The 27,994-nt window shown below is 38.4% G+C and overlaps 3 protein-coding genes and 1 long non-coding RNA gene across 7 annotated transcripts in view; 1 reads left to right on the forward strand and 3 right to left on the reverse strand.

Annotated features, from left to right (window-relative positions):
* Positions 1–1,976: 1,976 nt before the first annotated feature.
* LOC146909323 (HNH endonuclease) lies at positions 1,977–9,885 on the reverse strand. Of its 4 annotated transcripts, none has more exons than XM_085727669.1 (7): positions 9,451–9,885; positions 9,133–9,187; positions 8,711–8,785; positions 6,375–6,469; positions 4,747–4,828; positions 2,627–2,710; positions 1,977–2,403 (listed from the first exon to the last, which is right to left on the reverse strand). In XM_085727669.1, the coding sequence occupies exons 1-7, from the start codon at positions 9,777–9,779 to the stop codon at positions 2,290–2,292; spliced, it is 834 nt and encodes a 277-aa protein (XP_085583795.1). In that variant the 5' UTR covers positions 9,780–9,885; the 3' UTR covers positions 1,977–2,289. The 4 variants fall into 4 exon arrangements, with proteins under 4 accessions (XP_085583795.1, XP_085583797.1, XP_085583794.1 ...); XM_085727671.1 differs by having other exon boundaries at positions 1,977–2,441; XM_085727668.1 differs by having other exon boundaries at positions 8,711–8,800.
* A 753-nt stretch (positions 9,886–10,638) lies between these two features.
* The window catches only part of LOC146909324 (uncharacterized), a 99,437-nt gene continuing 82,081 nt past the window's right edge, over positions 10,639–27,994 (forward strand). Inside the window, exon 1 of the long non-coding RNA XR_015019793.1 lies at positions 10,639–10,795. This is a non-coding gene — a long non-coding RNA (uncharacterized LOC146909324). The remainder of the gene's footprint in view (positions 10,796–27,994) is intronic.
* LOC146909325 (Alpha-L RNA-binding motif/Ribosomal protein S4 family protein) lies at positions 22,900–24,073 on the reverse strand. The gene has a single exon (XM_085727672.1). It carries the CDS (start codon positions 24,071–24,073, stop codon positions 23,024–23,026), a length of 1,050 nt encoding a protein of 349 aa, XP_085583798.1. The 3' UTR covers positions 22,900–23,023.
* On the reverse strand, positions 25,143–25,592 carry LOC146909326 (NADH:ubiquinone/plastoquinone oxidoreductase, chain 3 protein). Its single transcript, XM_085727675.1, has one exon. The coding sequence runs from the start codon at positions 25,590–25,592 to the stop codon at positions 25,236–25,238; it is 357 nt and encodes a 118-aa protein (XP_085583801.1). The 3' UTR covers positions 25,143–25,235.

Here is a 27,994-nt window from a genome sequence, read left to right on the forward strand (position 1 = left end):
ATAAATCAAATTTGAATTATCCTAAACAATTCATGTTTAGTTTGAATTCATTAACCACTTTAACTCAATTACATCAATTCTAATATGATAACAATAATGTGCATTATTACTGCAATCACTTAGGTCTAGTTGCATTGCATCAAGTAGGTAGAAATAAATTTTGTGGTCCTATTTTTTCCTTAAAAAAAAAAATGTGGTCCTATTTCAAAACTGGACCCCCAGATTTTCAATATTATGGCATTGGGACATCATGCATGCATTTCCTTCCTTAACCATCTCAAGGATACAGAAATTAGAAAATACTTTATCTTGTAAAAATATCTTGAGACATCCATTTCCTTCCCCTTTTCATTAATGATTTATTAATTTTTTTCCTGGACTTGGCAATATGCTTAAACACATGGTGGTTGCGGTGACAAAGCAACCAAGCCTAATGCCTTAGGCTTCACCTTGTACCACATATTGGTCATTAGTAGTAAATCGTATAGATAAATGTATAGATACCCAAAACTATTCCTAACGGGGTCTCTTTCATTTAAGATCCGGTATTTATAAGGTACCGTCATTGGAGAGCAATGATTTTGAGTATTTAATAAGATCAATATCTACATTAAGATTAAGGGTCATGTTAACTTGTGCCCTTAGGACACAAGTTAAGGAGCTTAAAATGGAAATAAAAAATAAGTTTTATATTGAAAATATAACTTTTGGGACTTTTAAGACATTGAATGCACAATTTCCAAGCAAAAACTTTTACAGTTGGTTTCTTAACTTATGCCTCAAGGGCACAAGTTAACATTTCCCTAAGATTAAACATTCACTCTTAAATGTGACCCATCAATAGTTATCATCTACAATGTTCAAAGAGCAATGCTATTTATCAAGAAAGATTTTATCAAGAAATTGTCCCGAAATTAATGTTAGCCAATAAAATCTCAGCCTGCCCGGAAATCATGGGGTGGTGGGTGTTATATATTTTTTTTTATGAAACTTTAATAAATAAGATTAAAATCTAAGGGTGATTATTGTGCCATGTCATTCTTGAATTCATCAAGAAAATCCATTCTTGATATCTAGCATTTTCCTGGCGCCTATAACATGAAAAAACAACAAATCTATCTAATTGTCTCGTTAACATTTTAGAGTCTTGAATAATTGGATCAATAGAAAGCCACAACAAGTTCTGAATTTATGCATTTTATAACAGCTGCTGCATCAGAAGCAACAAGTTTGATAAATAATTTTGTAGCTCATAAAATAAATACAAAAATTATGAGGATTAGTATGTCTCTATAATTTCTGAACTTAGACATGCTAAAACATAAAATTTTGTAGCCAGTTTTGTATCATGCTTTGAAATACTGCAAATTTTACTAGAACATGAGGATGTTGGATGGATCAGAAACTCAGTATCCACAGTTAAACATTTCTTGCGTGTTTCTAACATTTTTGTGTGGTGAGATTTTCTTTCATACTTGAAAATTTTAATTTCCATGCATAAAGTTACTTAAATAATTTCACTCAGTTTGAATATGCCTCATTAACTTTATTGGTTGCTGGTTTCAGTATCACGAACCTTTTCGTTGATACCACTATTACCAAACTAAAAATTCTACTAATACCCGATATTTTCAGGTATGACTGCATTTGAGTAACACCTCATTTTAGAAAGTAGAATCATTGTTCCTAAACTAATATTGATTATGGTCTATGATGTTAAGTGTTTGATTGAACGCTGCTTTCCCTTGCCCTTGCTACTAAAATACCCTCCATGTTTCCGGAAATGTGCATCCAAAGCAGACAATTTGCCTGTAAGTATGCATCCAGACGGTAAAAATCTGGTGATTTTTTTCATGCATACATCTGAAATTCTGAATTGATGTTGGGGATGGGAAAAGTAGCCCCCTTTGGTCAGTCCATACAGATAACTTGGGCAGCAAGCTTTCTAACTCGCAAGGGTATGCAAACATAATAGATGAGAGGGTTAAATTCTGAGGATAGATTAGTTACATCAACTGTGTTCATTTCACCAAGACTATTACATACCAATAAGAAGGTCTGAGCCATCATAACATACATTAGGCAGAAATTTACTATACATAAATTTTACACAATCCCAATATTGAATAGCATTGTTTACAATTAACATTTCATCATCAATTGGAGTTACTTACAATAACCTATTTGTGAGGATTTTTCTCTTTGCTTTTTCGGCTGAACAAAGAGAATCATAGTGTGTCTGGCATCACACACAGGAATGCAACGCAACCACCAGACTAACCCATGGTTCTAAGAGGAACTTAGATACTGACGCCATTCATCAGGTGTGCCCTTTTTCGCGGTCAGAACTCTTAGAGCTGCTGCTGTTAGAGGTATGGCAAGAATGTCATAGTCCTTTGGTTTCTGAATAACAAGAGTAAGATTCTTCTTAATTGTGAAAACTGAAACATCAAAAACCATGAATATGCTAAAATAGGTAGAGTAGCATGCTTCAGCTTTTAATGTAATTAAAACTTGGAATTCTTAACATTGGCAACCCTTCCTTGGTAGCTATATTGTTGCCTTTTTATGCTAAGGCATCATACAAAGAAAGCATATTCATTATTGTTTGTTAAGATGAAAGTACCTTTGGGACCTTAATCAACTTCATTTTTGCTTCCTCTAAGGACTTTCGTCCTTTCTTTGAGTTGCATCTGGAACAAGCAGTCACCTGTACCAAAAAATATCATTACAGATTAATTTTTTTTTTTTTGAAGAAGCATTGCAGATTAGTTATTAAATGGTAATTAAGGTAGGGAAAGGCTAAGGCACAAGTTAATGAGTCAAAAGCAGGAATATTTTGTTGTAATTAATGTATTTGAATTCAATTTTTTTACTTTTGATTAGTTGAATGCACAAAATTTAAGAGAATATTTCTACTTTTGGGTTGCTTGATATGTGCCCTTAGGGCACAAGTTAGCATGACCCATTAAGGTAAACTAGAAATCAGTTAGAAAGTTAAGGCTCCGTTTACTTTATGAAAAAGAAGTCTATTTTCATTTTCTAAAATTTGTGTTAATTTTAAAAGCTCGCAAGGAGATAATAGATTCTTGAAGTGAATCATTGTGTGCAAATTTTGGAACATTGAAAATGCTAAAATGTTTGTTTTCATTATTTCCAGAAATGCATCACATCTCTAGCTTGCATTTCATATTCTCTGAACCACAATGATTCACTTCAATAGTCTCACATCATCTTATTAACAAGTTAAAATGACACATATTTTAGAAAATGAAAATAGAAAATATTTTCACAAAGTAAACAGAATCTAAACTTTCTGTTTTGTCTGTTAATTTAGTTGCTTAGCTCATAACTATCATTCACACATATATACACATAGAACTATCGACTAATATTCAGTACATTCTTCTCCTATTTCTCATCTCACTAGCAACATTGTATTCTACATTCCTTATAATTCTCTTCCAGTTTTAACTTTCTGTCACCAATGGTTGATGTTCAATTCCATCGATGATGTATCATGTCCTTTCATTCTTATTTTGTCATCCCACTAATAACTTGAACCAGGTCCTTTTATATTAAAAATGAATGGTGAAAACTGTTAGAATATAAGAAAATACTCCTCTGGTCCTATATATAAGTAACAATTGACTTTTTAGATATATTGAATAATTTATGTATCTGGTCTAGAATCTAAACCACATACATAAATTATTCAATGTATCTAAAAAGTTAATTGTTTCTTGTAAAAAGGACCGGAGGTAGTATCTCATAATATCTTCAATATTATACTAGAGTATCACAAGTTATTTCCTATGATCAACTTATAATCTAAGCGTATCTTAGATTATTTCATAGGATTAGATTTCATATTACTTATTACTATTTGTTCTTGATTTAGGACTGAGTCTATGAATCTCTCTAAGTAGGGATTGGTATTTAGTCATTTGCATTAAGTCAGTATCAAAGCATATTTCATTATAATAATATTTCTCATCATTTCGCTCCTCTTTTTATCTAAAATCTCACAACTTCAACAATAACTACAGTTCTTGGTGTCGTGCCATGCTTGTGGCTTTGATTGCGAAAAGGAAATTGGTTTCTTAGATGGCTCCATTTTTAAACCTGATGATTTTGATGTTCGACTGCTGTAAGCATGTTGAATGCTCTTGCTGAATTGCAATACAGTTTAAACTTGGAATGATCATCAAAAACATTTTCAGCAACCCAATAGGCCACACAACAGCTCAAGAAATAATTTGAAAGTAACCCGGAGAAATTGAAATAGAAAATTAATTGAAAGAATCAAAAGAAAATTCTATTGAATGAATGATTGAGAATAGAAGAGATCTTTTGTGAAAGATTTCTCCTTTCAAAACAACTAATCAAATTCACAGAATGATCCTTCTCCCCCCATGTTCCCCAGTATCTATTTAACTAATTAACTCTCTCTAACTAACTAACCGCTCAAAGTTTTCTAATTACTTTTGCGTCATCTTTGGTCCTAACAGAATTGATTATTTTCTTCGTAGTGATTTCTCATTGTATTTCACCAAGCTGAAACTGTATCAGTTTTGTATCAAATGAAAGGATGATTGCTAACACATGATAAAACAGCCAGACGGACTTCAATTACGAAAAATATAAGTAATTATCATGATGATCTTTCATACTAAATTTTACAAAAGGAGGACAACAATAAATAATCGAATAGTTAGCGATTTCTATACGAAAATATTATCTTACTAGATTTTCCCATGTCCATTGTCCACCCACTGCAGCTGGCACAACGTGATCGATGGTCAAATTCTCATGTGAAGAGCAATACCTGTTATATTCGGAAGGTAATCTCTTGTCAATGCAAGGACTTCAATCTCTACTAACTCAATGGCTTAAAAAAGACAAGATCACCATTGCATTAGAATATTTTTTGTAATTTCATAGAAGACTTCAATGTAAGATAAAAAAAACACGAAACTATTTCTTCTGACTGATGATAACTACATAACAATGTAATATTGAGAAGGGGTCTAAAACTTGTTACATCCATTATACACAGTTCTCAACTATAGAAATGATATATTCGTGCTAGGTAGGAACAGATCACCAGTTTTATTCTATTAGTTTTTTTTTTGGTAATTTTGAAAACTTTGGTTGTTCTACATTTCTCTCAGAATCTCAAAGAATCTAAGCAAATTTTATGTATTAAAAAACGAAGAATTTTTGTTCCAATTTTCATGAATGTCGTAAATGGTATCTGTGCTGGTAGTTGGTTTCTTACGTTATTTGTTTATAGTGCTTTTTATATGTGTTATGCTCTTGCAGAAAAAAAAAAAAATATATGTATATACTAAATTTGTACTCTATTTGATATTGTTCAGGTAAAAATGCAGTATCCTCGAAGAATAATGAATGTTGCAGTTGACTTTTTGTTCGTGTGGGGTTGTACCGGATGAATGTGACTGAGAGTTCTTTACACTGGAGATCGTCCTTCGAAGATACTTCATTGTACTGATGAACCATTGTTGTAGTTTCTAATGTTTAGTGTTGTTCTGCGTTAAAAGATAATTTGATTGTGACAATGTTATGTAGAATAAAAGTTATGTCTAACGTTACAAATTGTGTCGTGATTAGTTGGTATTAATTGTAAGAAATGTAGTCCGTAACCCCATTGTACTTTCCTATCGTCTGTCGTTATATTTATGGCAAGTTTCTAATTATAGTTTGACTGTTAATTGTTTTGGTACAGTACGTGTTATTTCGAATTAAATGATTCGTCTGTGTGATTCAAACTGTAGCTTCGAAAGATATTTGACAACGTGCCACAATGCGCCATTGTTGCACATTCGTTGTCGCTTGAGTATACTGCCGAATTTATGCTTTAAGATTTTGGTGCATTAGTCCGTAACTGTCACACCGGTTCAGTCAACCCGTGCATCGGCACGGGTTACACACTAGTAACCAATACATAACAACAAAGTCAAGCATAAAGGATCTATGATTTTCTGGTTTAACTTTAGCCTACTTTGCCTTTTAGGGGTGTGTTGTAAACTCAAGAGTGCCTATGATTTCTGAGCAAGGAACTGGTGTTAGCTTTTACTTTATATCAATGAGTGAGAACAATAGTGGTAGAATGAGTTCATCAAATTCCGGATACTATAATTACAAAAAACAATAACATCTTATAATAAGATAAACTATTTGACGCTTGTTAAAAAAAAAAAAAAAAAGATAAACTATTTGACGAGCTAGTGATGAAACCGTCTCATCGAATCTAATATAAATGTATAAGAACAGGGCTATGTTTAGTTGAGTGGATGAACTAAACACATCCAGATATATTTGAAATCGAAGTTCAATATTAGAGCACTTACTGACAGGTGTAATTGTCTCTAAACAGTATATTTTTCCGACTAAGACTGTTCTTGACTACTCTTCTTCTTTTAATAATCTGAAGTAAATGACGAACCTGCACCAAAATAAATATATGTTGAGCTTATCCGTATTAAAGCAGACAAACAACAAGAAAAATATTGAGCAGTCAGTTTTTGTTTGATGTTATTACTCCCACATCGTGCCACTTGTAAACAGTAGTTAGAGGGTTAGAAGTTAGTTCATTTCTGGTCAGGTATTATATACCTTAGGGTATATATGTGTGCAGAACCATTGTTCCAGTAAGAATGAGAAGGTTAATCAATAATCATCCTCTTTTCACTGATATCTTCTTCTGCTTTGCTAACTAAGATGGTATTAGAGCTCTCTTGATCTCTGCTGCACCATTCTCATAATGCCAAGAAACAATCATGATAGTTCTTCATTTTCTAATATGAATATTCTGATGCCAGCTTTGTTTGATCCCTCTCAAAATACAGAGATCCCGTATTATGTTCATCCTGGAGAGAGTCTAATGGTTGTCTTAGTAAATCCACCATTTAATGGTTTAATAATTGTCATTCTTGGGCAAAATATATATGGTCATGATATCTAAAAACAAGTTCCGGTTCATGGATGGAAAGTACTTGTTCCACCTTGCTTTGATCCCAGCTTTCATAACTACAAAAGGTATAACAACATAGTTCATTCATGGATTCTAAGATCAGTCTTGCCATCAATAGCACATAATATAGTTTACGTGGAGAACGCTGTCGAAGTTTGGAGATAGTTATGTTTGTTATTTAAACTGCTCCACGGGATGTATCTGATTCCAAGATTGATAATACAACTTCCTCTTGCAATCTAGTACTCTCAAAGCCTTCACAAAAGAGAACCCAGCCCCCTTTTCTATAAGTAGACATGGAGCACTACATGCTTTTAAACTTCTACATATGGGTCTTTGGTGTCCATTTTTACTGCCCTTAGTTCATAATCACTGGTATTGTTTTACCGTAGTTGATTACTTTAGTAGGTTTACATGGGTGGTAGTGCTCAAAGGGTGTTCGAAGCACGGATCAAATCCATAAATCTATCTAGCTGGTTGAAAATAAATTAACTATCTGTTAGAAAGATAAGAAGTGGTCATGGTCCATTGTGTGCTTTGCCCTCTTTCAAAGCTTTCAAAGGGGTCTACCATTAAGGTAGCTGTGTGGAGACTCGTCAACAAAATGTTAGGTGAGGGGAAACACCAGCACATATTGAATGTGGCTTGAGCTTTGTTGTTCTAGTCAAGCTTACCAAAGAAATCATGGAATAAATTTTTTTTGCAAGTTTTGTACTTGATTAGTCGAGTTCCTTCAATGGTACTTTATGTTGATGATAAAAGACCATACGAGGTTCTCAATGGATGTTGAATCAACTTAGGTGAACACAAAGTCTTTGGAACGTAGTTACGTGCGAAGGGACATGTAGCTTACGATCACACCACCAACTAGATTCTAGTTTCAGAAATATAAGCTTTCAAAAGCTAGTCACAAAGATCGCATTGCTAGTCTCACCCAACAATCTTAACAGTACTTTGAACAATCTAACACTCCATACCTCTCAACCATTCCACCCTTGCCTACATCAGAACCAGACCAAACATCTAGTTCCCCTTCTTCATCCAAATATGTCTCGACACCTTTCAATTATCCTTCACAATAACCAAAAGAAAACCTTCTCGCCTTGTGGATTATTGCTGCAACTTTGCCTCATCTAATCAGCTTATCCTATCTCTGCTTCATCTCACTCTGGCCTGTCCCAAGCAGACAACTCAATTGGTGAGCTGAGGGACATAGAAGGAGTACTAACCAAGAGGTCTAAGGTTCAAACCTAGGAACTAACAATCTAACATAACTCACTGATTTACTAACATGTGTCTATCCATAGAAAAACTCTGGCCTCGTGAAGCTACCCCTTCTACCTTTCACCAATGAAATAGTATACATGTTTACTAAACTCTTCTACCTCACTTTTCCACCATGCAAGGGTTATTACCAGATAGTTCCGCATATACACAGTTGTTAGAGGGTTGGAAGTTAGTTCAGTTAGTCAGTTGATGACTTCCCTGCAGTACTGTCAGGTATATATGTGCTTGTAAAACTGTTGTTTCAGTAACTAGGAACCATTTTATATACGGCGAGTCATTCTCTTTCACTTGTAACTAGGAACCATTTTATAACAACAAAATACAATATAAATGTTGATATAAAAATAGAACCAGTGATTTTAGAATGTTGAAGAAGTGCAAGTAACATTAATAAACCAAAAGTATTACTTCGGAGTGTGGACATACCCTTAAGACAGCTGGTATATAGAAAGATCCACTGGGGGAGTTCACAGTCTTATCATAATACTCTAGTACATCAGCCTGTATAAACAAAATCTGAAATCATAACTAGATAAACATTTTTTGCTTAAAAAGAAAAAGAAAGTTAAATGTTCTTGTTGTGAAACAGTTTTTGTGTCTGTTTTCGAAAGTGCACGCGCACTGAGCATAGAGGCCTGGGAAATAAGCTCAGCTTAATGAAACTAACAGGTGCATTAAGATGAAGAAAACAGCAAGTAATATGCAACAATTTAACATGATATAGCATCTCTTAGCTAGTATCACCACGGTTTTTTAAACTATACATACATTCATGTCAATCTCAACAATGAATCACATTAAATAGCATAATTCGATACAAATGAATAGGCTGTGATAAGAAATCTGACCTTCTCCATAAACTCTAAACAAATGGCACGTTTCCAGCATACAACATTGACTGGCCTGGAGCATGATGATAGCAGTCAGAACCATAAGCAAACAACTCAGCAGAAGTCTTGAATATTGGTGACTATACAACAAAAAATATCATGTTATAATTTCATATTATCTACACACACATCACTGAAGAAATGCATAATTGACCAACTCATTATCAATTTTGTTTTCATGTTTATGAAATTATATAAGCTTGGAAAATAAATCAGAATTATTACAATTTCTTAGCTTAGAAATTAAGAAACAAAATAATGAAAGAAAGAAATGACCTGTAAGATATATCCAACACAAGACCCCTGAAACCAGACAAGCCATCACCATCGAATACATCATCATCATCATCATCATCCTCATCAACAGAATCATATTCAAAAACATATGCATATTCATCATGAACACCTTCACTGGGACGTGCCTCAGCATTACAACACTTCCCTTTGCTTCTGAGGTATGAAGAAGATGCATGGTGAAATCTAGAAGCAAAAGAAGAAGAACCTTTGTAACTTGTTCTTCTCTTGTGGGTCTGAACCATGAGAGATGACACAGTTTCTCCATTGAAGAGAAGCTTCAAGCGACCTTGTGCAGTGAACTGTGCCATACCCTTTGGTTATTTAGTCTTAAAAATTGTAACTTTGTTTTGAAACTTTGATTCCTACAGAGATATTTTGTACTTGTTGATCATTCAATGAAACCCCATTATAGATAGAAGAAGAAAAACTTGTAAAGCAAAAATTGAAATTTAAGGAAAAAACAAAAACAAGAAAAGAAAGAAAAATATTTGTGTCACGGAAAAAACCTTTACCACATATTCCTCTTTCGTTCCAACTTCCAAATATCCTGTTGGCTTACCTTGATTTATAAACTAGTGTGACACCCGTGCGTTATGTAATAATGTAATTTAAATTAGAGAATATAATGAGACCAGAATTTAAGATGATTCAACGGTAGAAATGATAAATTAGACAATCTTGCAAAGTTAAATTGGCTTATTTTGAAAATTGATTTATAAGAAACAATAACAAAGAAAGGGATATGATAAGTCTAATTATAAAAACATATAATTAAATCCAGATCAAATTGAATGAAGTAGTTTTAAGCTGAAATTCAAATTGGATACGTCAATTGGTTTAAGCTAATGGATAAGCAGTTGGAGCCTCGATCTGAACTCAGATGAAGGATAAAAAAATAATCAAACATTTTCATCTCAAAAAACAAACTTACCACTAACATTTGTCAATAAAAAAATAAATTGAAGTTCAATAATAACAATTATAATTCAACTATTTTTATTATTTATTTTTGAAGATTAATTTGAGGTTGTAGGCATTTAAAAAATGATTTTTTTATAGGGAAAACAAAATTAAATGATATAAACTTTAGGTTTGAAATTGTTTTATAAATTAAATAAAAATGCAATTTTTCGAATATTGTTATTCACGCCATTGTTTTAAGCGCACACACCCCCACACACTATCCACAATTGGACCAAGCCTACTATTCCTTACTAACTGAGCGGTCATCTCATCTCCTCCTCATTTCCTCATCTCCCTTTTGAAGCACCGCCGGCAAAGTTAACATCCCATACACCGATGAGCTCTGCATCGTTTGTCCAGTGTACGTGTTTGGTTTGTTTGTTGTGTAGAAACCTAGGCCCCCAAATCTCTTTCTACTCGTTGATTTACTTTTGTTACTATTATTTATGAAATATATTTGGTTCAAAGTTTTGATTGTTATTAGTGTTAAATTTCCATTTAACAATTTATTTGCCATAAATTTTGAGAGCCCATCATCACTCCTACTTCGAAAACGAAGCAATTTTTTTTTACAAAGGAGCATAATTAAAGAATTTCTTTTGTTATACTTGGATCTAATTGCATTACAAAGGGCTTTGGATTCGTGAACAATGATAGCCAGGAAGAGTGTTATACCCTAATTTTGGACCTAAAAATACTAGTCAATTTTTCTTTTCTTGCATTATAAGTCATTTGATATGTCTCTGATCAATTGCATCTTTCTCTGCATTTTATTTCAATATTATTTGCAAAATTTATGTAAAAGGGTATTTTAGTCATTTCCTGCATTTAACTCATTTTGATCTTTGAAAATTGTTTAAGTCTTTTAATTTGGTTTGTATAGGTCCTTGTTTCAATTTCGTGGCAAAATTCATTTCAAAAAATATCAGTTGGATCATTTTTTAGTCAATTTAGCCCCTAGGGGCATTTTAGTCATTTCCTATGTCAAGATTTCTTTCAGTCTCCTAAGATTTGTTTAAGTCCTTTCAAATAGGTTGAATAAGTCTTTGTTTCATTCTATGTCAAAATCCATTCCAAAATTTGCATTTAAAGTCATTTTTTTAGTCAGTTTTGCCCCTAGGGCCATTTTGGTCATTTCAAGTGTCAAGTCACTGTTTAAACCCTTAAAATTGTCTCTGAGTCTTTTAATTTTACTTGTATGAGTCTTTGATTCAGTTCCTTGTTAAAAATCCATTTTAATTTGCATCTGAGTCATTTTTAGTCGTTTTTAGCCCTAGGGGCATTTTGGTCATTTCACACAAAATTTCGGCAGAGAGGTACTTTAAAGTACCTCATGTAGGCCATTGGTTCGTTTTAGTCCGTTTTGTCAAATTTTAGACGTTCCACTTTACGTTATTTTCCAATTACCAATTTTAATTCAATTTTATTTTAATTTTAGTCCTAATTTTCTAATATTTGCGTTATAGTCCTTTTTTGTCCTTTTTTAAGTATTTTTGCAGATTGGTCCTTTGTTTGTCATATTTTGCAGAAAAATCCCAAAGTCAAAGCAGTTACAAGGCAGTCAAAGTTTGTTACAAGCTATGCCACGTGGCAGTCAGCCATTGGTCCAGAAGCTACACTTGGCAGCCTATAAAAGGCTCCAATCATTGCAGTGCCATTCAGAAGCTAACAACTCAGCAAAAAATCAGAAACAGAATCTGCATTCTCTCTCCACCACCAACACAGATCAAACGCAAGAAAAACTCAGAAAGCCTCAAGAACAAGGTTGAAGATTCATCTTCAACCTTCAAACCCTAACTGTTCCAACACATCAAATTGCATCGATCCAACGCCAATTCATCATCAAATTGTTACGTTCACATCATAAACAAATACATTCAGTCACGGAGATTGCGAAAAGTCTGCGAAAATCCTCAGAATTCAATTGAATTTTCATCATCGGATTGTAGCTCTCTGCAATTCCAGCACAGGATCCCTGTACGATCACAGAAAGAGAACGCAGAGAGGAGAAGAAGAGGTGTCGAAGAAAGATTGATCAGAGAATACGAAGAAGGAGAAGTTCGAGTACAACGAGAAGCAGATTCAACAAAACCGAGTCAGTTATACCACAAACTGCTCCAAGATCGAAGCATCAGCACAGGTAACCTGCTTCTCTCTCTTTGTTTTCATCCTCTCTTTCAAAACTTCCGAGAATAAATCCATAGATCTAGGGTTATACATAAGGTTTCTGGAGAAATCATTTACGAAATAAGAACGAGAAGAAGATTTCGAGCCTTCTGATGTAAAAAGATTTTGAAAAACATGTTGTTGAAAGTTCCGACGCGGTGGCTCCGTCGCCGGAAGCCGTAACCGTCGTCGGAAACTTCAACAGTCCGCCGGAATCTTCATCATGTTCATATCATCCCAGAAAACTGATGTGCAGAGTGTCTAGAGAGAGAAGGAGAGGGAATTCGGCTTAGAGAGAGAAAGGTGAGAGAAGAATGAGGATTTGTGAAGAGTTTTGGCTTATATACCATGTCGTTAATCCTACGTGCGCGCGTGCATCCCCATACTGTGTTCCCCTGCGTGCTGTGACGTTAGATCTAGGGTTTTGGCTCCCTGGATCAATCCAACGCACCTGATGCATTTGGATGATCCAGGATCCATTTCCCTTGGGCCTGGACATCTTTTCTTCACAGATTCTTCGTTTTTGCCTATTTCTTGCTATGTGCACCACTGAATCTTGCTGTTTACACCACTGCCTTGCCTAAAATCCTTTAAAAAATTCCTAAACCATTTTTCATGTGTTCTTGATATTTTCTTTAACATTTTTGTGGTATTTTTTTGTGCTAAAGCCTGTGGAAAATATTTGAAGCATTTTTTCTTTTATTTTTGTTAGAATTAATAATTTTCTTGCACATTTTAGTCCAAAAAACCTTTGAAAAAATTCCTAAAAAATTCATGTAGATTTCTTGATATTTTTGTAGTATTTTGTGATAATTTTCACATGATAAAATTGGTAAAAAAATTAGGTGTCAATTTTCTTGCTATTTTTGTCATATTTTGTGCTAAAAATAAGTGGATCTTTGCTTGATTTTAATCCAAATGGCTTAATGAATGTTGGTGACCTATACTACTTGACTTCATAGGGTTGTAGCTACTGTTTGTGTTTAATTTTGTTGCATAATTGTGAGTTTTGGTAGGTTACTTAGCTTACAAGTCATTAAGTAGTTAAATAATGTAAATATGCTCCAAATTTGTGTTAAAATGTCAAGTAAATCATGTAGCCTCTATTCCCATCCCAATACTTGTTTCTAAACCTTTAAAATGTAATTGGAATGTGAGAATTATAGGCCACTTGGTTCTTGCATTCTATGAACAAATTTTAGCCATGTTTGCACTTATTTTCTACCTTTTACATTCTAATATTTCTCTTACTTCACTTCTTTGATATTTGCCTTATGCTACTAACCATTTTCCTTTCATATTTCACATTCACCATAAGCATCATCATTGCATCCCATTTTCATCTCTATTTTCTTTCTTGCAACTTAATTTGTACCAAAAGTTAGAATGTAAACACCTAGGAAATTTTGTAATATTCTTTCATGCTTTTAATTTCTTGGCAAAGAGGCCATAGAATGTATCTAGGGTATGATGTAAAGGACAATGGACTCTAATGATGTACACCGACACAAGCACCGACACATGCACACACACCACTAAGTAGCTAGAATATGCATGTTTAGATGTATGTTTAGGATTGTATGTTTAGATGAATGCCTAGGATTCATACTTAGAAAAAACCAATTTTCCAAACAAATGTGAACAACTTCACTCAAACCTTTTCCAAATAAACCTTGGGATCCAATATCCCATTGTACTTTCTTTTCCATTTTCTTAATCAAATTTCAATGAAAATAATCAAACTTTGACTTCTTTTGCAATTCACTAATCCAACCTCACTATTTCCTAATCTCATGCCCTTGAGGCCTCTTTCTATTCTTCCAAAATCCATTTTCAAACTTAAAATCAACCAACAAAAACAAAAACATTTTTGAGAGAGAACTACGGTGGATTTGATCCCTTAATCGGGTACGTAGGCAAGGAATAAAATTCCTTCAATTCAACTAAAATAAAAATTCAAACACATTCTTCTCCCTCCAATTCTTCACTTAGAACATCCTTAGGTTTAATAAGCATTTCAAAATAGCATTTAAAAATAAAGCGCGCGCGTAGAAATTAAAGACGGTTCCTATAGGTTACTATAGTCGTTATGGGTGCCTAACACCTTCCCATAGCGAAAACAACTCCCGGACCTCGATTCTCAAGGGTTTTGCTTACTTTTTCCCTTCCCAAGAAAAAATAAGATATCACCGGTTTAAAAGGTTCAAACGTAATCAATGTTTGACACCCAAAAACCAAGATAAAACAGCTGGCGACTTCACTGGGGAGATTCGAGAGTTACGCTTAGTTTTTATTTCCACGTTTGCGCTTGTATTTTTACTTGCTTCTTTTACTTGCTTTCCTATGTGAATAAATGTTTAACTTCTTGCAAACGTGTGGGGTGAGAATATCAAAAGTCCTGCACCCGGGCTGAGTGAACTTAGGATTTAGGAGGGATATAATCGACAATTCATTCCGGGGGTTGCCTCGTGTTTTGGATTATGCGATCAATCCCACATAGCTGAGGCACTTTGGAGGTGATGTTGTCGGCGCGGGTTGTCGCGTTTAGGCACTTTGCTTCTAATTGTTCTATGACGCTGTGAACCGTAGATAACCAAACCCATCCATGGCCATTTTCTAGGACGTAGTGCGGAGGCTAAACCGAGTGTCGTCTCGAGTTTTAGTCGTCACGCGATACTACACTCAAGTTAGATCTTCCACGTATAATCATGGAGCGAGAGTTGTCTCGTGACACCATGAGATACGTCGGAGAGGTTGCAACTTGGGAACCTTTTAGAACCCGGTTACTATTATCCTAAAGCCTTAGATTCACCGGACACCGTGTCCACCCATGACTCCTCAACTTTGAACTTCAACCCACCATGTTTTCTTCGAATTTGAACATAATCATGCATTCATGCATACATGCATACATGCATAAACCTTTTGTCATGCATTGTTATCGAAGGGCTTAGACAAGTTGAATTTGTAAACATTGTAGGCATGAAGATGACTAAATCCTACAAGTTCAAGGAAGTGGATTTGGCTAGTTTGAGGGATTTGGCACTCAAGATTGAGGATCCGACTGGTTTCCGACGCCGTTATGGGACTTTACTTCCTATTCTCCATACTAATGTGGATGAGAAGCTTGTGCACACTCTGGTGCAATTCTATGATCCGGGGTATCGGTGCTTCACTTTTCCAGACTTTCAGTTGGTGCCTACTCTAGAGGCTTATTCTTCCTTGATGGGTTTATCTATTGCTAAGGGGATACCTTTCTCAGGACCTGAAGATCCTCTTCCTCCATTGGTTATTGCTAAGGATCTCTATCTCAAAACCACCGATGTCTCCAAGAATCTTGTCACTAAGGCACATATCCGAGGGTTCACTTCAGAGTATCTTCTTGGGAAAGCCAACCTCAATACCACTTGTCAGGACACTCTTGAGGCTATTCTTGCACTTCTCATCTATGGGCTTATTCTCTTTCCGAATCTTGATGGCTTCGTGGACATGAATGCTATTATGATCTTCCACTCCAAGAATCCGGTTCCTACTTTACTAGCTGACACATACCATGCTATTCACGATCGTTCCAGCAAGGGTCGTGGATACATTCTTTGTTGTGTGCCTCTCCTCTATAGGTGGTTTATTTCGCACCTTCCGCAGTCTTTCCACGACAATCCGAGGAATTGGTCTATTTCACAAAGGATTATGGCTCTCACTCCTAATGAAGTGGTTTGGCTCACTCCCGCTTCTAGGGTCAAGGAAATCATCTTCGGTGGTGGAAAGTTTCTTAATGTACCTCTTCTTGGTACCCGGGGTGGAATCAACTATAACCCGGAGCTTGCTTTGCGACAATTTGGTTTCCCGATGAAAGATAAACCCATCAATCTTGCTACAGCTCCTTACTTCTTTCACTACTCCAATGCTCCCACCGGAATTAGAGAAGATTTCATGCAAGCTTGGACCAAGCTTCGGAAGAAAGAGGTGAAGCATATGGGTGTGAGGTCCGGTATCGCTCATGAGGCCTATACACAGTGGGTGATAAGCCGAGCTGAGGAGGCTGGTACGCCTTACCCCTCTATGAGATATGTGTCTGCAACTGTTCCTACCATGCCTTTGCCTCTACTCCCACCTACCCAGGAGATGTATCAGGAGCATCTAGCTATGGAGAGTCGGGAGAAGCATCAGTGGAGGGCTAGATACTATGAGGCTGAGAACTTGATCATGACTTTGGATGGAAAGGGTGAGCAGCAGACTCATGAGGTCTTGACACTGAAGAAAGAGTTAGCTAAGGCTAAGAGAGAGATTGAAGAGAAAGATAGGATGCTTATGAGGGACTCCAAGAGAGCTAGGGGGGCCCGTGACTTCTATGCACGATACTGCAGCTATGAGTCCGACTCTGAGGACGATGATTCCACTTCCTATGCTTGAGGATTGCCATTTTCTGTTGTTATTTCCATTTGCTTATGTTGAAATTGTCTTGTAAAACTATATGTTGGTTGTTTAGTAATGTTTACGAGTTCATAATTTGTCTAAAACCCTTCGATAACCTAAAAAGAGTCTTTTTTTTTTGCATATGCATTAACACATTTCATGCATCATATGCATTCATTGGCTACAAAAAACTTCTCTCGTGCTCATTGCCTCCTGGTTTTGTCCGCCGCAGTCTGAAAAGTGGCTCGTGTTCGCAAAGTCTACCAACCAGATAGAATTCATCAAACAAGATTTCACAAGAGAAGGATAATGGCTAACTTTGAAGAAGAGAATGCTCAGCTCCGTGCCGAACTGGCTGCTATGAAAGAAGATCTGGCTAAGGCTCATGACGCTATGTCCACCATGATGGCTGCACAGGAACAACCAGCCACTTCTATTCCAGTTACTGCTGAGGTGATTCCCTCTATCCCGCTATCTACTGTGGCTACTGATGCTCGTTTTGTTATGCCCAACGGCCGTCCTTATGGACTCCCACCATTCTATTCTCCTAATACTGCTGCTGGTGTCTCTGGTTTTGCTGGTCAAGGACAGATTCCTGTGTCTACTGCTATGCCTCAGGTGACTACCGTTGTTACCGACCCTATTGTACACACTGTGCAACAGGTGATTGATGTTGATACTCCGCGTGGACAAGATCCCGCAATGGAAGCTATGAAGAAACAGTTGAGGGAGTTGGCTGGAGAACTCCGTGAGGTCAAGGCTAGCCGAGGAAACAATGGAGCTCCTACTAAAGCCCGTGATCTATGCTTGGTATCCCGATTCGAGGTTCCTAAGAAATTCAAAGAACCAGAATTTGACAAGTACAATGGGACTTCTTGCCCACATAACCATGTTATCCGGTATGTCAGAAAGATGGCTAACTATGCCGACAATGACGCACTGATGATCCACTGCTTCCAGAGTAGCTTGACAGATGATGCAGCAGATTGGTACACTAGTCTGAGCAAAGATAACATCCATACTTTTGAGGAACTCGCTGCTGCTTTCGAAGGTCAATATGAATTCAATACCCGTCTAAGGCCAAATAGGGACTCTCTTAAAGCCCTATCTCAGAAATCAGATGAAACCTTCCGAGAATATGCTCAGAGGTGGAGAGGGGCAGCTGCCCGTGTTTCTCCTCGACTTGATGAGGAAGAGTTAACACAGACATTCCTGAAGACTCTGAAGAAGGAATACAAGGAGAGAATGATAGTCTCTGCCCCAAACAACTTCTCTGATATGGTTACAATGGGAACGCGTCTTGAAGAGGCTGTCCGAGATGGTATTATTGTCCTTGAGAAAGGTGAATCATCAAACAGTGCACCAAAGAAGTACGGTAACGGTCATCACAAGAGAAAAGAATCTGACGTAGGGATGGTGTCTGGTAACCCATCTGCAGCTGCTACACAATTACCCCTGCCTTATCACTACATGCAATACTCTCAACATCCTTTCTTCCCACCATTCTATCAGCAATATCCTCTACCACCGGGTCAACCACCAATGCCCGTCAATGCTATCCCTCAGCAAACACAACAACAGCCTCCTGCTCAACAGCAACGACAGCAACAACAGGGTCCCCGACCTAAGCCTTCTTTTCCACCAATACCAATGTCGTATGGTGAACTGCTCCCAACTCTACTGGCCAAGGGACACTGTGTCACTAGACCAGGCAAGCCTCCGCCTAATCCATTGCCTCCCAGGTTCCGTCAGGACCTAACATGTGAATTCCATCAGGGTGCTCAAGGCCATGATGTCGAAGGTTGCTTTGCTCTGAAATATATTGTGAAAGATCTGATAGAAAAGGGACGTTTGACTTTTGAGAACAGTGTTCCCCATGTCCTTGACAACCCGCTTCCAAACCATGCTGCTGTCAATATGATTGAGGCCTTTGAAAGGGTTCCTGTCCATCAAGAGGATCCCAGGTTGGATGTCCGCAATGTCGTTACTCCCTTGGTGCCATTACATGTCAAACTTTGCCAGGCTTCTCTGTTCAATCATGATCATGATTCTTGTTCAGAATGTCTGCAGAATTCTATGGGCTGTTGTGTTGTGCAAAGTGATATCCAGAGCCTGATGGATGACAAGTACTTGATTGCCAGTGATGTATGTGTGATTGTACCAGTGTTCCATGATTCTCCTGTTGAAAGTGCAAAGAATGTTGAGCCTCTGGTGATCAGGCTACCTGGTCCTGTATCTTATACCTCTACCAAAGCAATTCCCTACAAATACAATGCAACCATGGTTGAAAATGGGGTGGAAGTACCTCTGGTATCCCCAGCCACAGTTGATAATGTTGCCGGTGAAATTACAACTCTGAGAAGTGGAAAAGTCCGTCCACCCTTGTTCCAAAGGCAGGTGGTCACACCCATTGCTACGGTGATTCCACCGGTCGCTCCTCCTGTTGACAAGAACACCGGTCCAGCAGGCCAATCTATTGAAGAGTCCAATCTGGACGAAATCCTGAGGCTTATCAAGAAAAGTGACTATAAGATTGTTGACCAGCTGCTACAAACCCCATCAAAGATATCCATCTTGTCTCTGCTCATGAGCTCAGAGGCTCACAGGAAAGTGTTAATGAAGATACTGGAGCAAGCTTATGTTAACCACGAAGTCTCTGTAGATCAATTTGATGGGATAGTGAGCAATATTACTGCCTGCAACAACTTGGGGTTTGGTGACGATGAGCTCCCCGAAGCAGGGAAACGCCACAACTTGGCTCTACATATCTCAGTACATTGTGGATCTGACATGATATCCAATGTGTTGGTAGACACTGGATCATCATTGAATGTAATGCCTGAGTCCACACTAAGGCAATTGAGCCATCATGGAATTTCTCTGAGGGGTAGCAGTTATCTGGTTAAAGCTTTCGATGGATCCCGCAAGGATGTTCTCGGGGAAGTAGACTTGCCAATCACCGTCGGTCCCGAGACATTTCAAATAACTTTCCAAGTCATGGATATCAATGCCTCTTACAGCTGTCTCCTCGGAAGACCATGGATCCATGACGCTGGAGCAGTAACTTCCACTTTGCATCAGAAGCTCAAGTTCATGAAGAATGGTAAGGTTGTCACTGTATATGGTGAGGAGGCATTTCTGGTTAGCCAAATATCATCATTCTCTTGTGTTGAAGCAGGGTCCGCGGAAGGAACGTCGTTTCAAGGCTTGACTGTCGAGGGTGCAGAACCCCGGAGGGCTGGTGCTAGCATGGCCTCACTGAAAGATGCCCAGAAGGCTGTTCAAGCAGGGCAAGCTGCCGACTGGGGCAAGGTGATTCAGATCTTGGAAAACAAACGTAAAGAAGGCCTTGGATTCTCCCCGACATCTGCTGTTTCAAAGGGAACTTTTTACAGTGCTGGGTTCATCAACGCTATTGCTGAAGATGCTGCTGAAAGTGGTCACGTGCCTACATTTGTTATACCAGGAGGCACTGTGAGAAATTGGGAAGCCATTGATGTTCCTTTAGTCATGCATGCTTCCATGTAATGTGTTTTGTTGCTCATGTTTTCTGTTTTCAAAATAACAATCCTTTCGCTCTGCCCAAGGCGAAAGTGATATCTTTGTAAGGGCGTGTTTGTTTCGGCATTGCCGTTAATCAATAAAAAGTTGTCGTCTTTCTCACGACTCTTTGTTTTTTACTTTTTAGTGCCTTTTTCTTGGAAATAATGGTAATGCCAGAAAAAACCAAAACATCTGTATTTTTCTTATTAATTTCAAAAATCTGCATAGAAAAACATTTTTCTAAAAATCATCCCAATCATATTATGCAGATTGAACCATAATAAACCCGTTGAACACAGTGACCCTATGGTTCCTCCAAATTTTGAATTCCCTGTGTATGAAGCTGAAGATGAGGATGATGATTATGAAGAGGTACCGTATGAGATCACTCGACTGCTTGAGCAAGAAAGAAGAGCCATTCAGCCTCACCAGGAAGAGATTGAGCTTATCAACCTGGGTACTGAGGAAAACAAGCGAGAGATCAAGATTGGTGCTGCACTTGAGCCAGAAGTGAAAAGGAAGATTATTCAGCTTCTCCATGATTATCCAGATGTCTTTGCATGGTCCTATGAAGATATGCCGGGTCTAGATCCCAAGATTGTGGAACATCGGATACCGACAAGACCTGAATGTCCTCCTGTCAAACAGAAATTGAGAAGGTCTCGTCCAGACATGGCTCTTAAGATCAAGGCTGAGGTACAGAAGCAAATTGATGCGGGTTTCCTCATGACAGCTGAATACCCTGAGTGGATTGCCAACATCGTACCAGTACCAAAGAAAGATGGGAAAGTTCGAATGTGTGTTGATTACAGAGATCTGAATAAAGCCAGTCCGAAAGATAACTTCCCATTGCCTCATATTGATGTGCTTGTTGACAGTACTGCTCAATCCAAAGTGTTCTCCTTCATGGATGGTTTCTCTGGTTATAATCAGATACGAATGTCTCCTGAAGACAGAGAAAAGACGTCCTTCATCACTCCGTGGGGAACGTTCTGTTATAAAGTAATGCCGTTTGGCTTGATAAATGCTGGTGCTACCTATCAAAGAGGTATGACGACTCTGTTTCATGATATGATTCACAAAGAGATTGAAGTGTATGTTGATGATATGATTGTGAAGTCAAGTGATGAAGAGCAGCATGTCGTGTATTTGAAAAAGATGTTTGAAAGATTGAGAAAGTACAAGCTGCGGTTGAATCCCAACAAGTGCACATTTGGTGTAAGATCTGGAAGGTTGCTAGGCTTCATTGTCAGTCAAAGAGGCATTGAAGTTGATCCTGACAAAGTCCGAGCCATCAGAGAGATGCCGGCCCCTCAAACTGAGAAGCAAGTCAGAGGTTTCCTCGGACGTCTAAACTACATTTCAAGATTCATATCTCACATGACTACTACTTGTGGTCCAATTTTCAAATTGCTCAGAAAGAATCAGTCTGTTGTATGGAATGATGAATGCCAAGCAGCTTTTGATAGCATTAAAGAATACCTGTTGGAGCCACCTATCCTTGTCCCGCCAGTGGAAGGAAGGCCTTTGATTATGTATCTGTCAGTGTTAGATGATTCAGTGGGCTGTGTTCTCGGTCAGCAAGATGAGACTGGTAAGAAAGAGCATGCTATCTACTATCTGAGCAAGAAGTTCACCGACTGTGAGACTCGGTATACGATGCTTGAAAAGACATGTTGTGCTTTAGCCTGGGCTGCCAAACGCCTGCGTCATTATATGGTGAATCATACAACTTGGTTGATATCCCGAATGGATCCAATCAAGTACATCTTTGAAAAGCCTGCTGTTACTGGAAAGATTGCGCGTTGGCAAATGTTGTTGTCTGAATATGATATTGTGTACAAAGCTCAGAAAGCAATCAAAGGAAGCGTCCCTTAACAGATGGATTGGCCTTGCCTACTTCAATGCCAATGGATAGGGGGCCTGGACCAACATCGAAAGAAAGTGCAACTTCTGGAACAGCTCCCTTAAAGAAAAGAAAGAAGAAATGGAAAGGAGTATTCCACGTGCATAATCCTTCACTTTTCTTAAAATAAGGAAGGTAATAAAAAAAGAAAGAAGATAAATTGGGCCATGTTTCCCGAGGTAGGCCGCCTTCTCTCAGGCCAGCAGTCTTCTACTTCTAGTCGACTGCTCTATGACGGGCTTCCCTGTATCCTGGGCTCTGCTCGCTCGTCTACGCTCCGACCCAGCAAGTAAGAATTGAAAATCTTTCCTTCTCCCTTACGGTCGAGAACTACGTACCTTGCCTGCATTAAGATTTAAAACTTGTCGTCAAAAAGGCAATCAATCAGAATCAAGAAAAAAAAATTGAAATAGTGAATCAAGCAAGATCTAGATGGATCCCTATCTTTATCTCTATCCACGGAGATACCTATCTATATGGATAGAAATCTATCTATGAATCGATCTAGACTATCCTCTATCCGGATAGATATGTCCCTATGAGCGACTACGCGGATCTTTATATGTTTTGGCCACGTCCGTTTCCGCTCCGAAGAGGAAGGTTTGGATCTTTCAATCTTATGTCGTGAGGGATGTGACCTATGTTAGGTCCATAAAATACCACCGCTTTTGGTGTTCTATGATTCACCTCCGAATAATGAGTAGGTAGTTCGATCCTTTTGATTCTTCTCTTCCTTCTCTTCATAGTAAACTTATGGGGGGATGAGGAGCAATAGGTCGAATTACTATATAAAGAAGAGTTGTAAACTATAGGACTTCTTGTTCGAGTAGGAAGATATCGGTTTTTCTCGTTTCTTCTCTTCGATAAGAATAGGGATTTGAAATGATACAAATTCCTCTTCATTCTGTTGTGCTCAGCGAAGGAACTGCCTAAGCATACTTTTTCGGATCCAAACTTCTTTGTTCTTTCAAAGTCTTCTTCTTGCATAGAATAACGCAACTGTTGTTGCAAAAACCGGGATTTTAGTAGTAGGCGGCATCCCCGCTTAGTTTTGAGTAGGTGGAACCATTCTGTTTTGGTTCTTCTCCACATTCTTACCGGGTGATCCAGGAATTTTCCTATGATTTTTTCAACTGATATTTCGATATAGAAAGATCTCCTTATTTCTTCACCGCGGATTCTCGCGTCATTTTCTTGAAAAGATATTAGATCACCGTGGGAAACTTTCAAACGAGTAATGCTTACCATTCGATTATTCACACAAACCCTTCGATGACTTATCGGCTGCCTTGCTTGAGGAATAGTTTCACGAAAATGGAGACGAACCGGAATAACGTCCGATCTTGTTTCTGGATTGAGTAGAAAAGGGATATATGAAGTTCGTTCTGTTCCTCTGTGCATCTCTGTGATGGGTAAATCCCCATGAAAAAGGGGCAACTTTCGTGTAGTTTGTGATTGGATGTAACTGTTAAGATTTTCTCTCGGATAAATCTTTCTCTTAATAGATCTCTTCTTGTTCCTCAATCTTCGGAGAATGCGGCGTTGTATTATTGTAAGTTCTCTGTTCCGAACATTTCCTGAAAGTAGACGACAAGTTTTAAATCGCATATCCCGTCTTTATCTTTCTTTCCTTGGGGGAATGCCGCAACAAAAGGGGCTATGGGAGTAGAACCCAATTCTGCCAAAACCCCCGACAAAAACAAGATGGAAACTGGCATACCAGTCTCATTTACCTCTCTTTCTTCATTCAATATCTGTCTAGCCTGCTAACGACGCCCTTCCTTATCTTCTTCTTTTATGAATAGGAATAGAAAGCACGATTAAGCGGTGCAACCATCGAGAATCAGTCAACTCCTTCCTATGTCTGAAGCCAATGCTGACGCAAACGGATACACAAAGGATAAGCAGCTTCGCTAGCCCCGGAGCCGGTCTTTGAGCAATTAATTTTTATTCCTTTCCTTGACTTTATTTCCTTCGTCTTCGGCGAAGGCCGCACGTGGAATGGTTTCAGTTTATGCTTTTTGTGCTCGCATGTCCTATGTTTTCTACAAAGATCCACATATTTGTTGTTCCGTTCAACGCTGTTGATCCTGAAGTTGCTTCTAACAAAGAGGGACAGAGACCACACCGAGAACTCCTTCTCTTCCCCTTGGGAGAGGGGTGGTTGACGATTCCCTACTACGTACTCGATGGAAAGGGGGTGAAAGGTTCTTATCTATGGGACTCCTACTTTACCTGCTAACTATTTAGCTGGCTAATTAACCCCAATTCATCTTCTGGGTTCCCGCCTGGCCGATTGATCCGATGAGATTCAAGAAAAATAAGTTCCAGAGGCATCCTCCATTCATATCGATTTGGGTTTTTCTGCACCATATTTTGATCTGCCTCTTCTTCGATCCGGAATTCCCAACAAATCCTTGACTCCTCGAATACAATGGGATTTCACACCTGGCAAATCTTTAACTCTACCTCCTCTTATTAAGACCGTAGAATGTTCCTGCGAATTATGACCTTCGCCCGGAATGTGAGCAAATATATCATGTCGATTGCTCAATCGTACTTTGGCTATCTTACGTTGAGCTGAATTTGGTTTTTTCGGTGTTCTCTTAAAAACACGCGGGCGTACTCCTTGCTTCTGGGGACATTGATCCGAAGCTCGAGTACGGTCCGTGCGCCGTTTTTCTTCTCTACCATGACGAATCAATTGATTTAATGTAGGCATCGCTCTTTCCTTTGTCCTTCCTCCCTATTTTTGCCCTATCACTAGTGATTACTCCCGATCCGAAGCACCCCTTTTCCATTCATAGAGAGATCCAATCGTCAAAATCAATAAAAAGGCCATCATAGACCAAGATCCAAACGGATCAATCTTGTTGGGAGGTACTGCCCAAGGAAAGGAAAAGGTGACTTCCGGATCAGGAATAATAAATAAAATGGAAACAAGATAAAATCGTATATCGAAACGACTTCTGGCATCACCGAAAGGATCGAAACCACATTCGTAGGCCGACAATTTTTCTGGATAGGTCGAACTATTGGAAGCAAAGGGAAAAGGAAGACCGAGTAAGATCAAAGAAACTAGCAGACTGATCACTAAATAGATACAAATAGGTGCAAATTCTGACATTACCACAAACCACTTGGTTCTTTCGCTCCATTCTCGCGGAGCGGCATACCGGAAAAAAAGAAAAAAGATCCGGGCCTGGTCGACCCAATCATGATATTTCGACACATTGGGGCTATGGGAATCGAACCCAATTCTTCCACGACCCCCATTTCCTTCTCTTATGAGATTTTATTTTTAAGATCACATCACCTTTCATACCAAAAAGAAAGCTCCTCATATACGATAGCACCAATGATAGAAGTAGAGAATGCTATCCTTCTTCTTTATTTCATCTGCGGAGCCTAATCCCTTTTTCCCCTCTCCCTTAGGTTAGGGTGCATTCCTGGTGAGTAAGCCGAGTCCTTCTTGCTTGAAAGGAATAATAGCTTGCTTCCTTTGTGACTGAAAACTCTTTATAAGTCCAATTAGGCCTGAGCCCTTGTGGTAAATTAGCCAGCCCACTTCCACCAGTTCTGACTTCCTAAGGAAGTGTAAGCCATACTTTCTTGGCGCTGTCAGCCACGCTTTGTTTGAGATCCGTTGCAGGGCATGTGAACTTCTTTTTAAACGGGCTTCTTCCTAGGTCATTCGCTTGCGACCACTTACTGGAAAGACTTGCCTTATCCCTATCCCTTGTTTGCTTTATTTTCCTTGCCAGATTTCCTTTCAAAACTACTGCTTGTCCTGTTAGTCTGTTAGATCGCATGGACAGAACTCCTAATTCCTAATTAATGGCTGGCAGGTAACGGGAAATGAATGGAATGGCATTGGCTTATGGGGCACTCCCTCTGGATGGATTAAGATAACAGGCCTCGTCCCAAAGCAAAGGAAGAAAGAGGCTTGCTCACATAAAATATCCCAGCTGGCAAGGGAAAGATCAGCCCCATAGCGTATTCAGGTATATCCGCAATCGCATATTCTGGGCCATCTGCAGCCTAGATATTTTTATTTCCTGCAATGTCCAGGCCATTTCCTTTCGATGGCAGATCCCGTGGAAGTTAACTTTGTTTTGCTGTCGGACCAGGAGAGTGAATCGAATAGGTTACATAGGCAGGACAGGCGAGTTCTCATACATTTCCTGGCGCTGTTAGCCTGCCCTAATCTACTTCCTTCTCAGTAGTGGTCTTCCCTATATGTACAGGGGAGTAGTTAGTTGCGAGTGTCAGAGAAGATAAAAGTGCTTTAAAATAGGAGAAAGATTCATTTTACCATCCCAAGGGAAAATGAATGGGAAGGGGGCGTCTTAGCTACCCTCCAGGCTAATTATAAGAATTGGATGACTTACAACTGAAATTTCTTCGGATCGATATATCGTAGAACCGCAATCCAATTCCGAATGCATTCAAAACAACGCGCTTTCTAGAATCTCGATGAAAAGCCAATGGGCTCTATATAGATCTAGGAAAAATATTTATGTTGGAAACCATTAAAAGTTCTCTTGCTCTAAGTTATTTATTGCCCTAAAATAGAATTGAGTACCTATTGGATGTAGGCGCGCTCTAGCATGGGGAATCGCTAGTAATCGCGGCACCGCCCATGAAAATAGTATATGTTGACAAAACGTAACATTAGGGGAAAGTCCTTGTTGTCCTTTCTCGACGACAGTTCGCCAAGGTAGATCGAAAGTCCTATAGAAATATAAGGAGGTACATCGCATTATTACATCGTCAAAAGAACAACAATGAAAGACGAATTTCAATACATCATCGATCTCATAAGTATCAAAAGCTCATGCTATTTGAACGCGCTTTACTAAAATGCTCCCAGCACCTTTATGAGCTCTAAGATATAGTATTACCGGCGCCCGCGCTAATGGGATCCAAGGTTTTTCCATTGGGATTAACGATCCTTAGAAACCTCCACAAGGCCATACGCTTTAGTTTTAGTCGCCGCGAAAGTGGTATTCTCCGAAAAACAAACCGCGGTGATTGTAAATCCATCATTGGCTAAAGGCACGATGATTGACTAGTGCCAGTACCGCTTTTTGAAAGTAAGTGAAATAAGTGAACAAATGATAAGAATAGAAGATGGGGCTTGCTTTCTGACGGAACGTAGTGCGGATTTTTTTTCGTTTCGAAGTGCATGCCCTTAACAATGTTATCTCGATTTCGTCATGTTGAAACGAGTTATATAGATACAGGCTTCATTTTTAGGCTGGCGACTTATTACTCTCGAGATTATTCGAAAACGATTCAAGATGAAAGAACAAAAAAAAGCAAAACAGCTATTTATATTGTGTATATAAAGGAAACATCTATATTAGAGTCGCGAAACCGCTAACGAAAGGTAAGTGATTGATCTGCCGCTTTTTTTACTAACATAGAAATGCCGTCAAATGGAAAGGCGGATATCCGTGATCGGTCTAAATCGAATCGAGAAGGAACATGATGCACGTCAGAATCGATATAAGGAAAACACCGCTT

Source organism: Medicago sativa, chromosome 7 (assembly GCF_051527215.1).
Source record: "Medicago sativa cultivar Bolivia chromosome 7, Bolivia_mono, whole genome shotgun sequence".
In the NCBI taxonomy this organism is placed as follows: domain Eukaryota; kingdom Viridiplantae; phylum Streptophyta; class Magnoliopsida; order Fabales; family Fabaceae; genus Medicago; species Medicago sativa.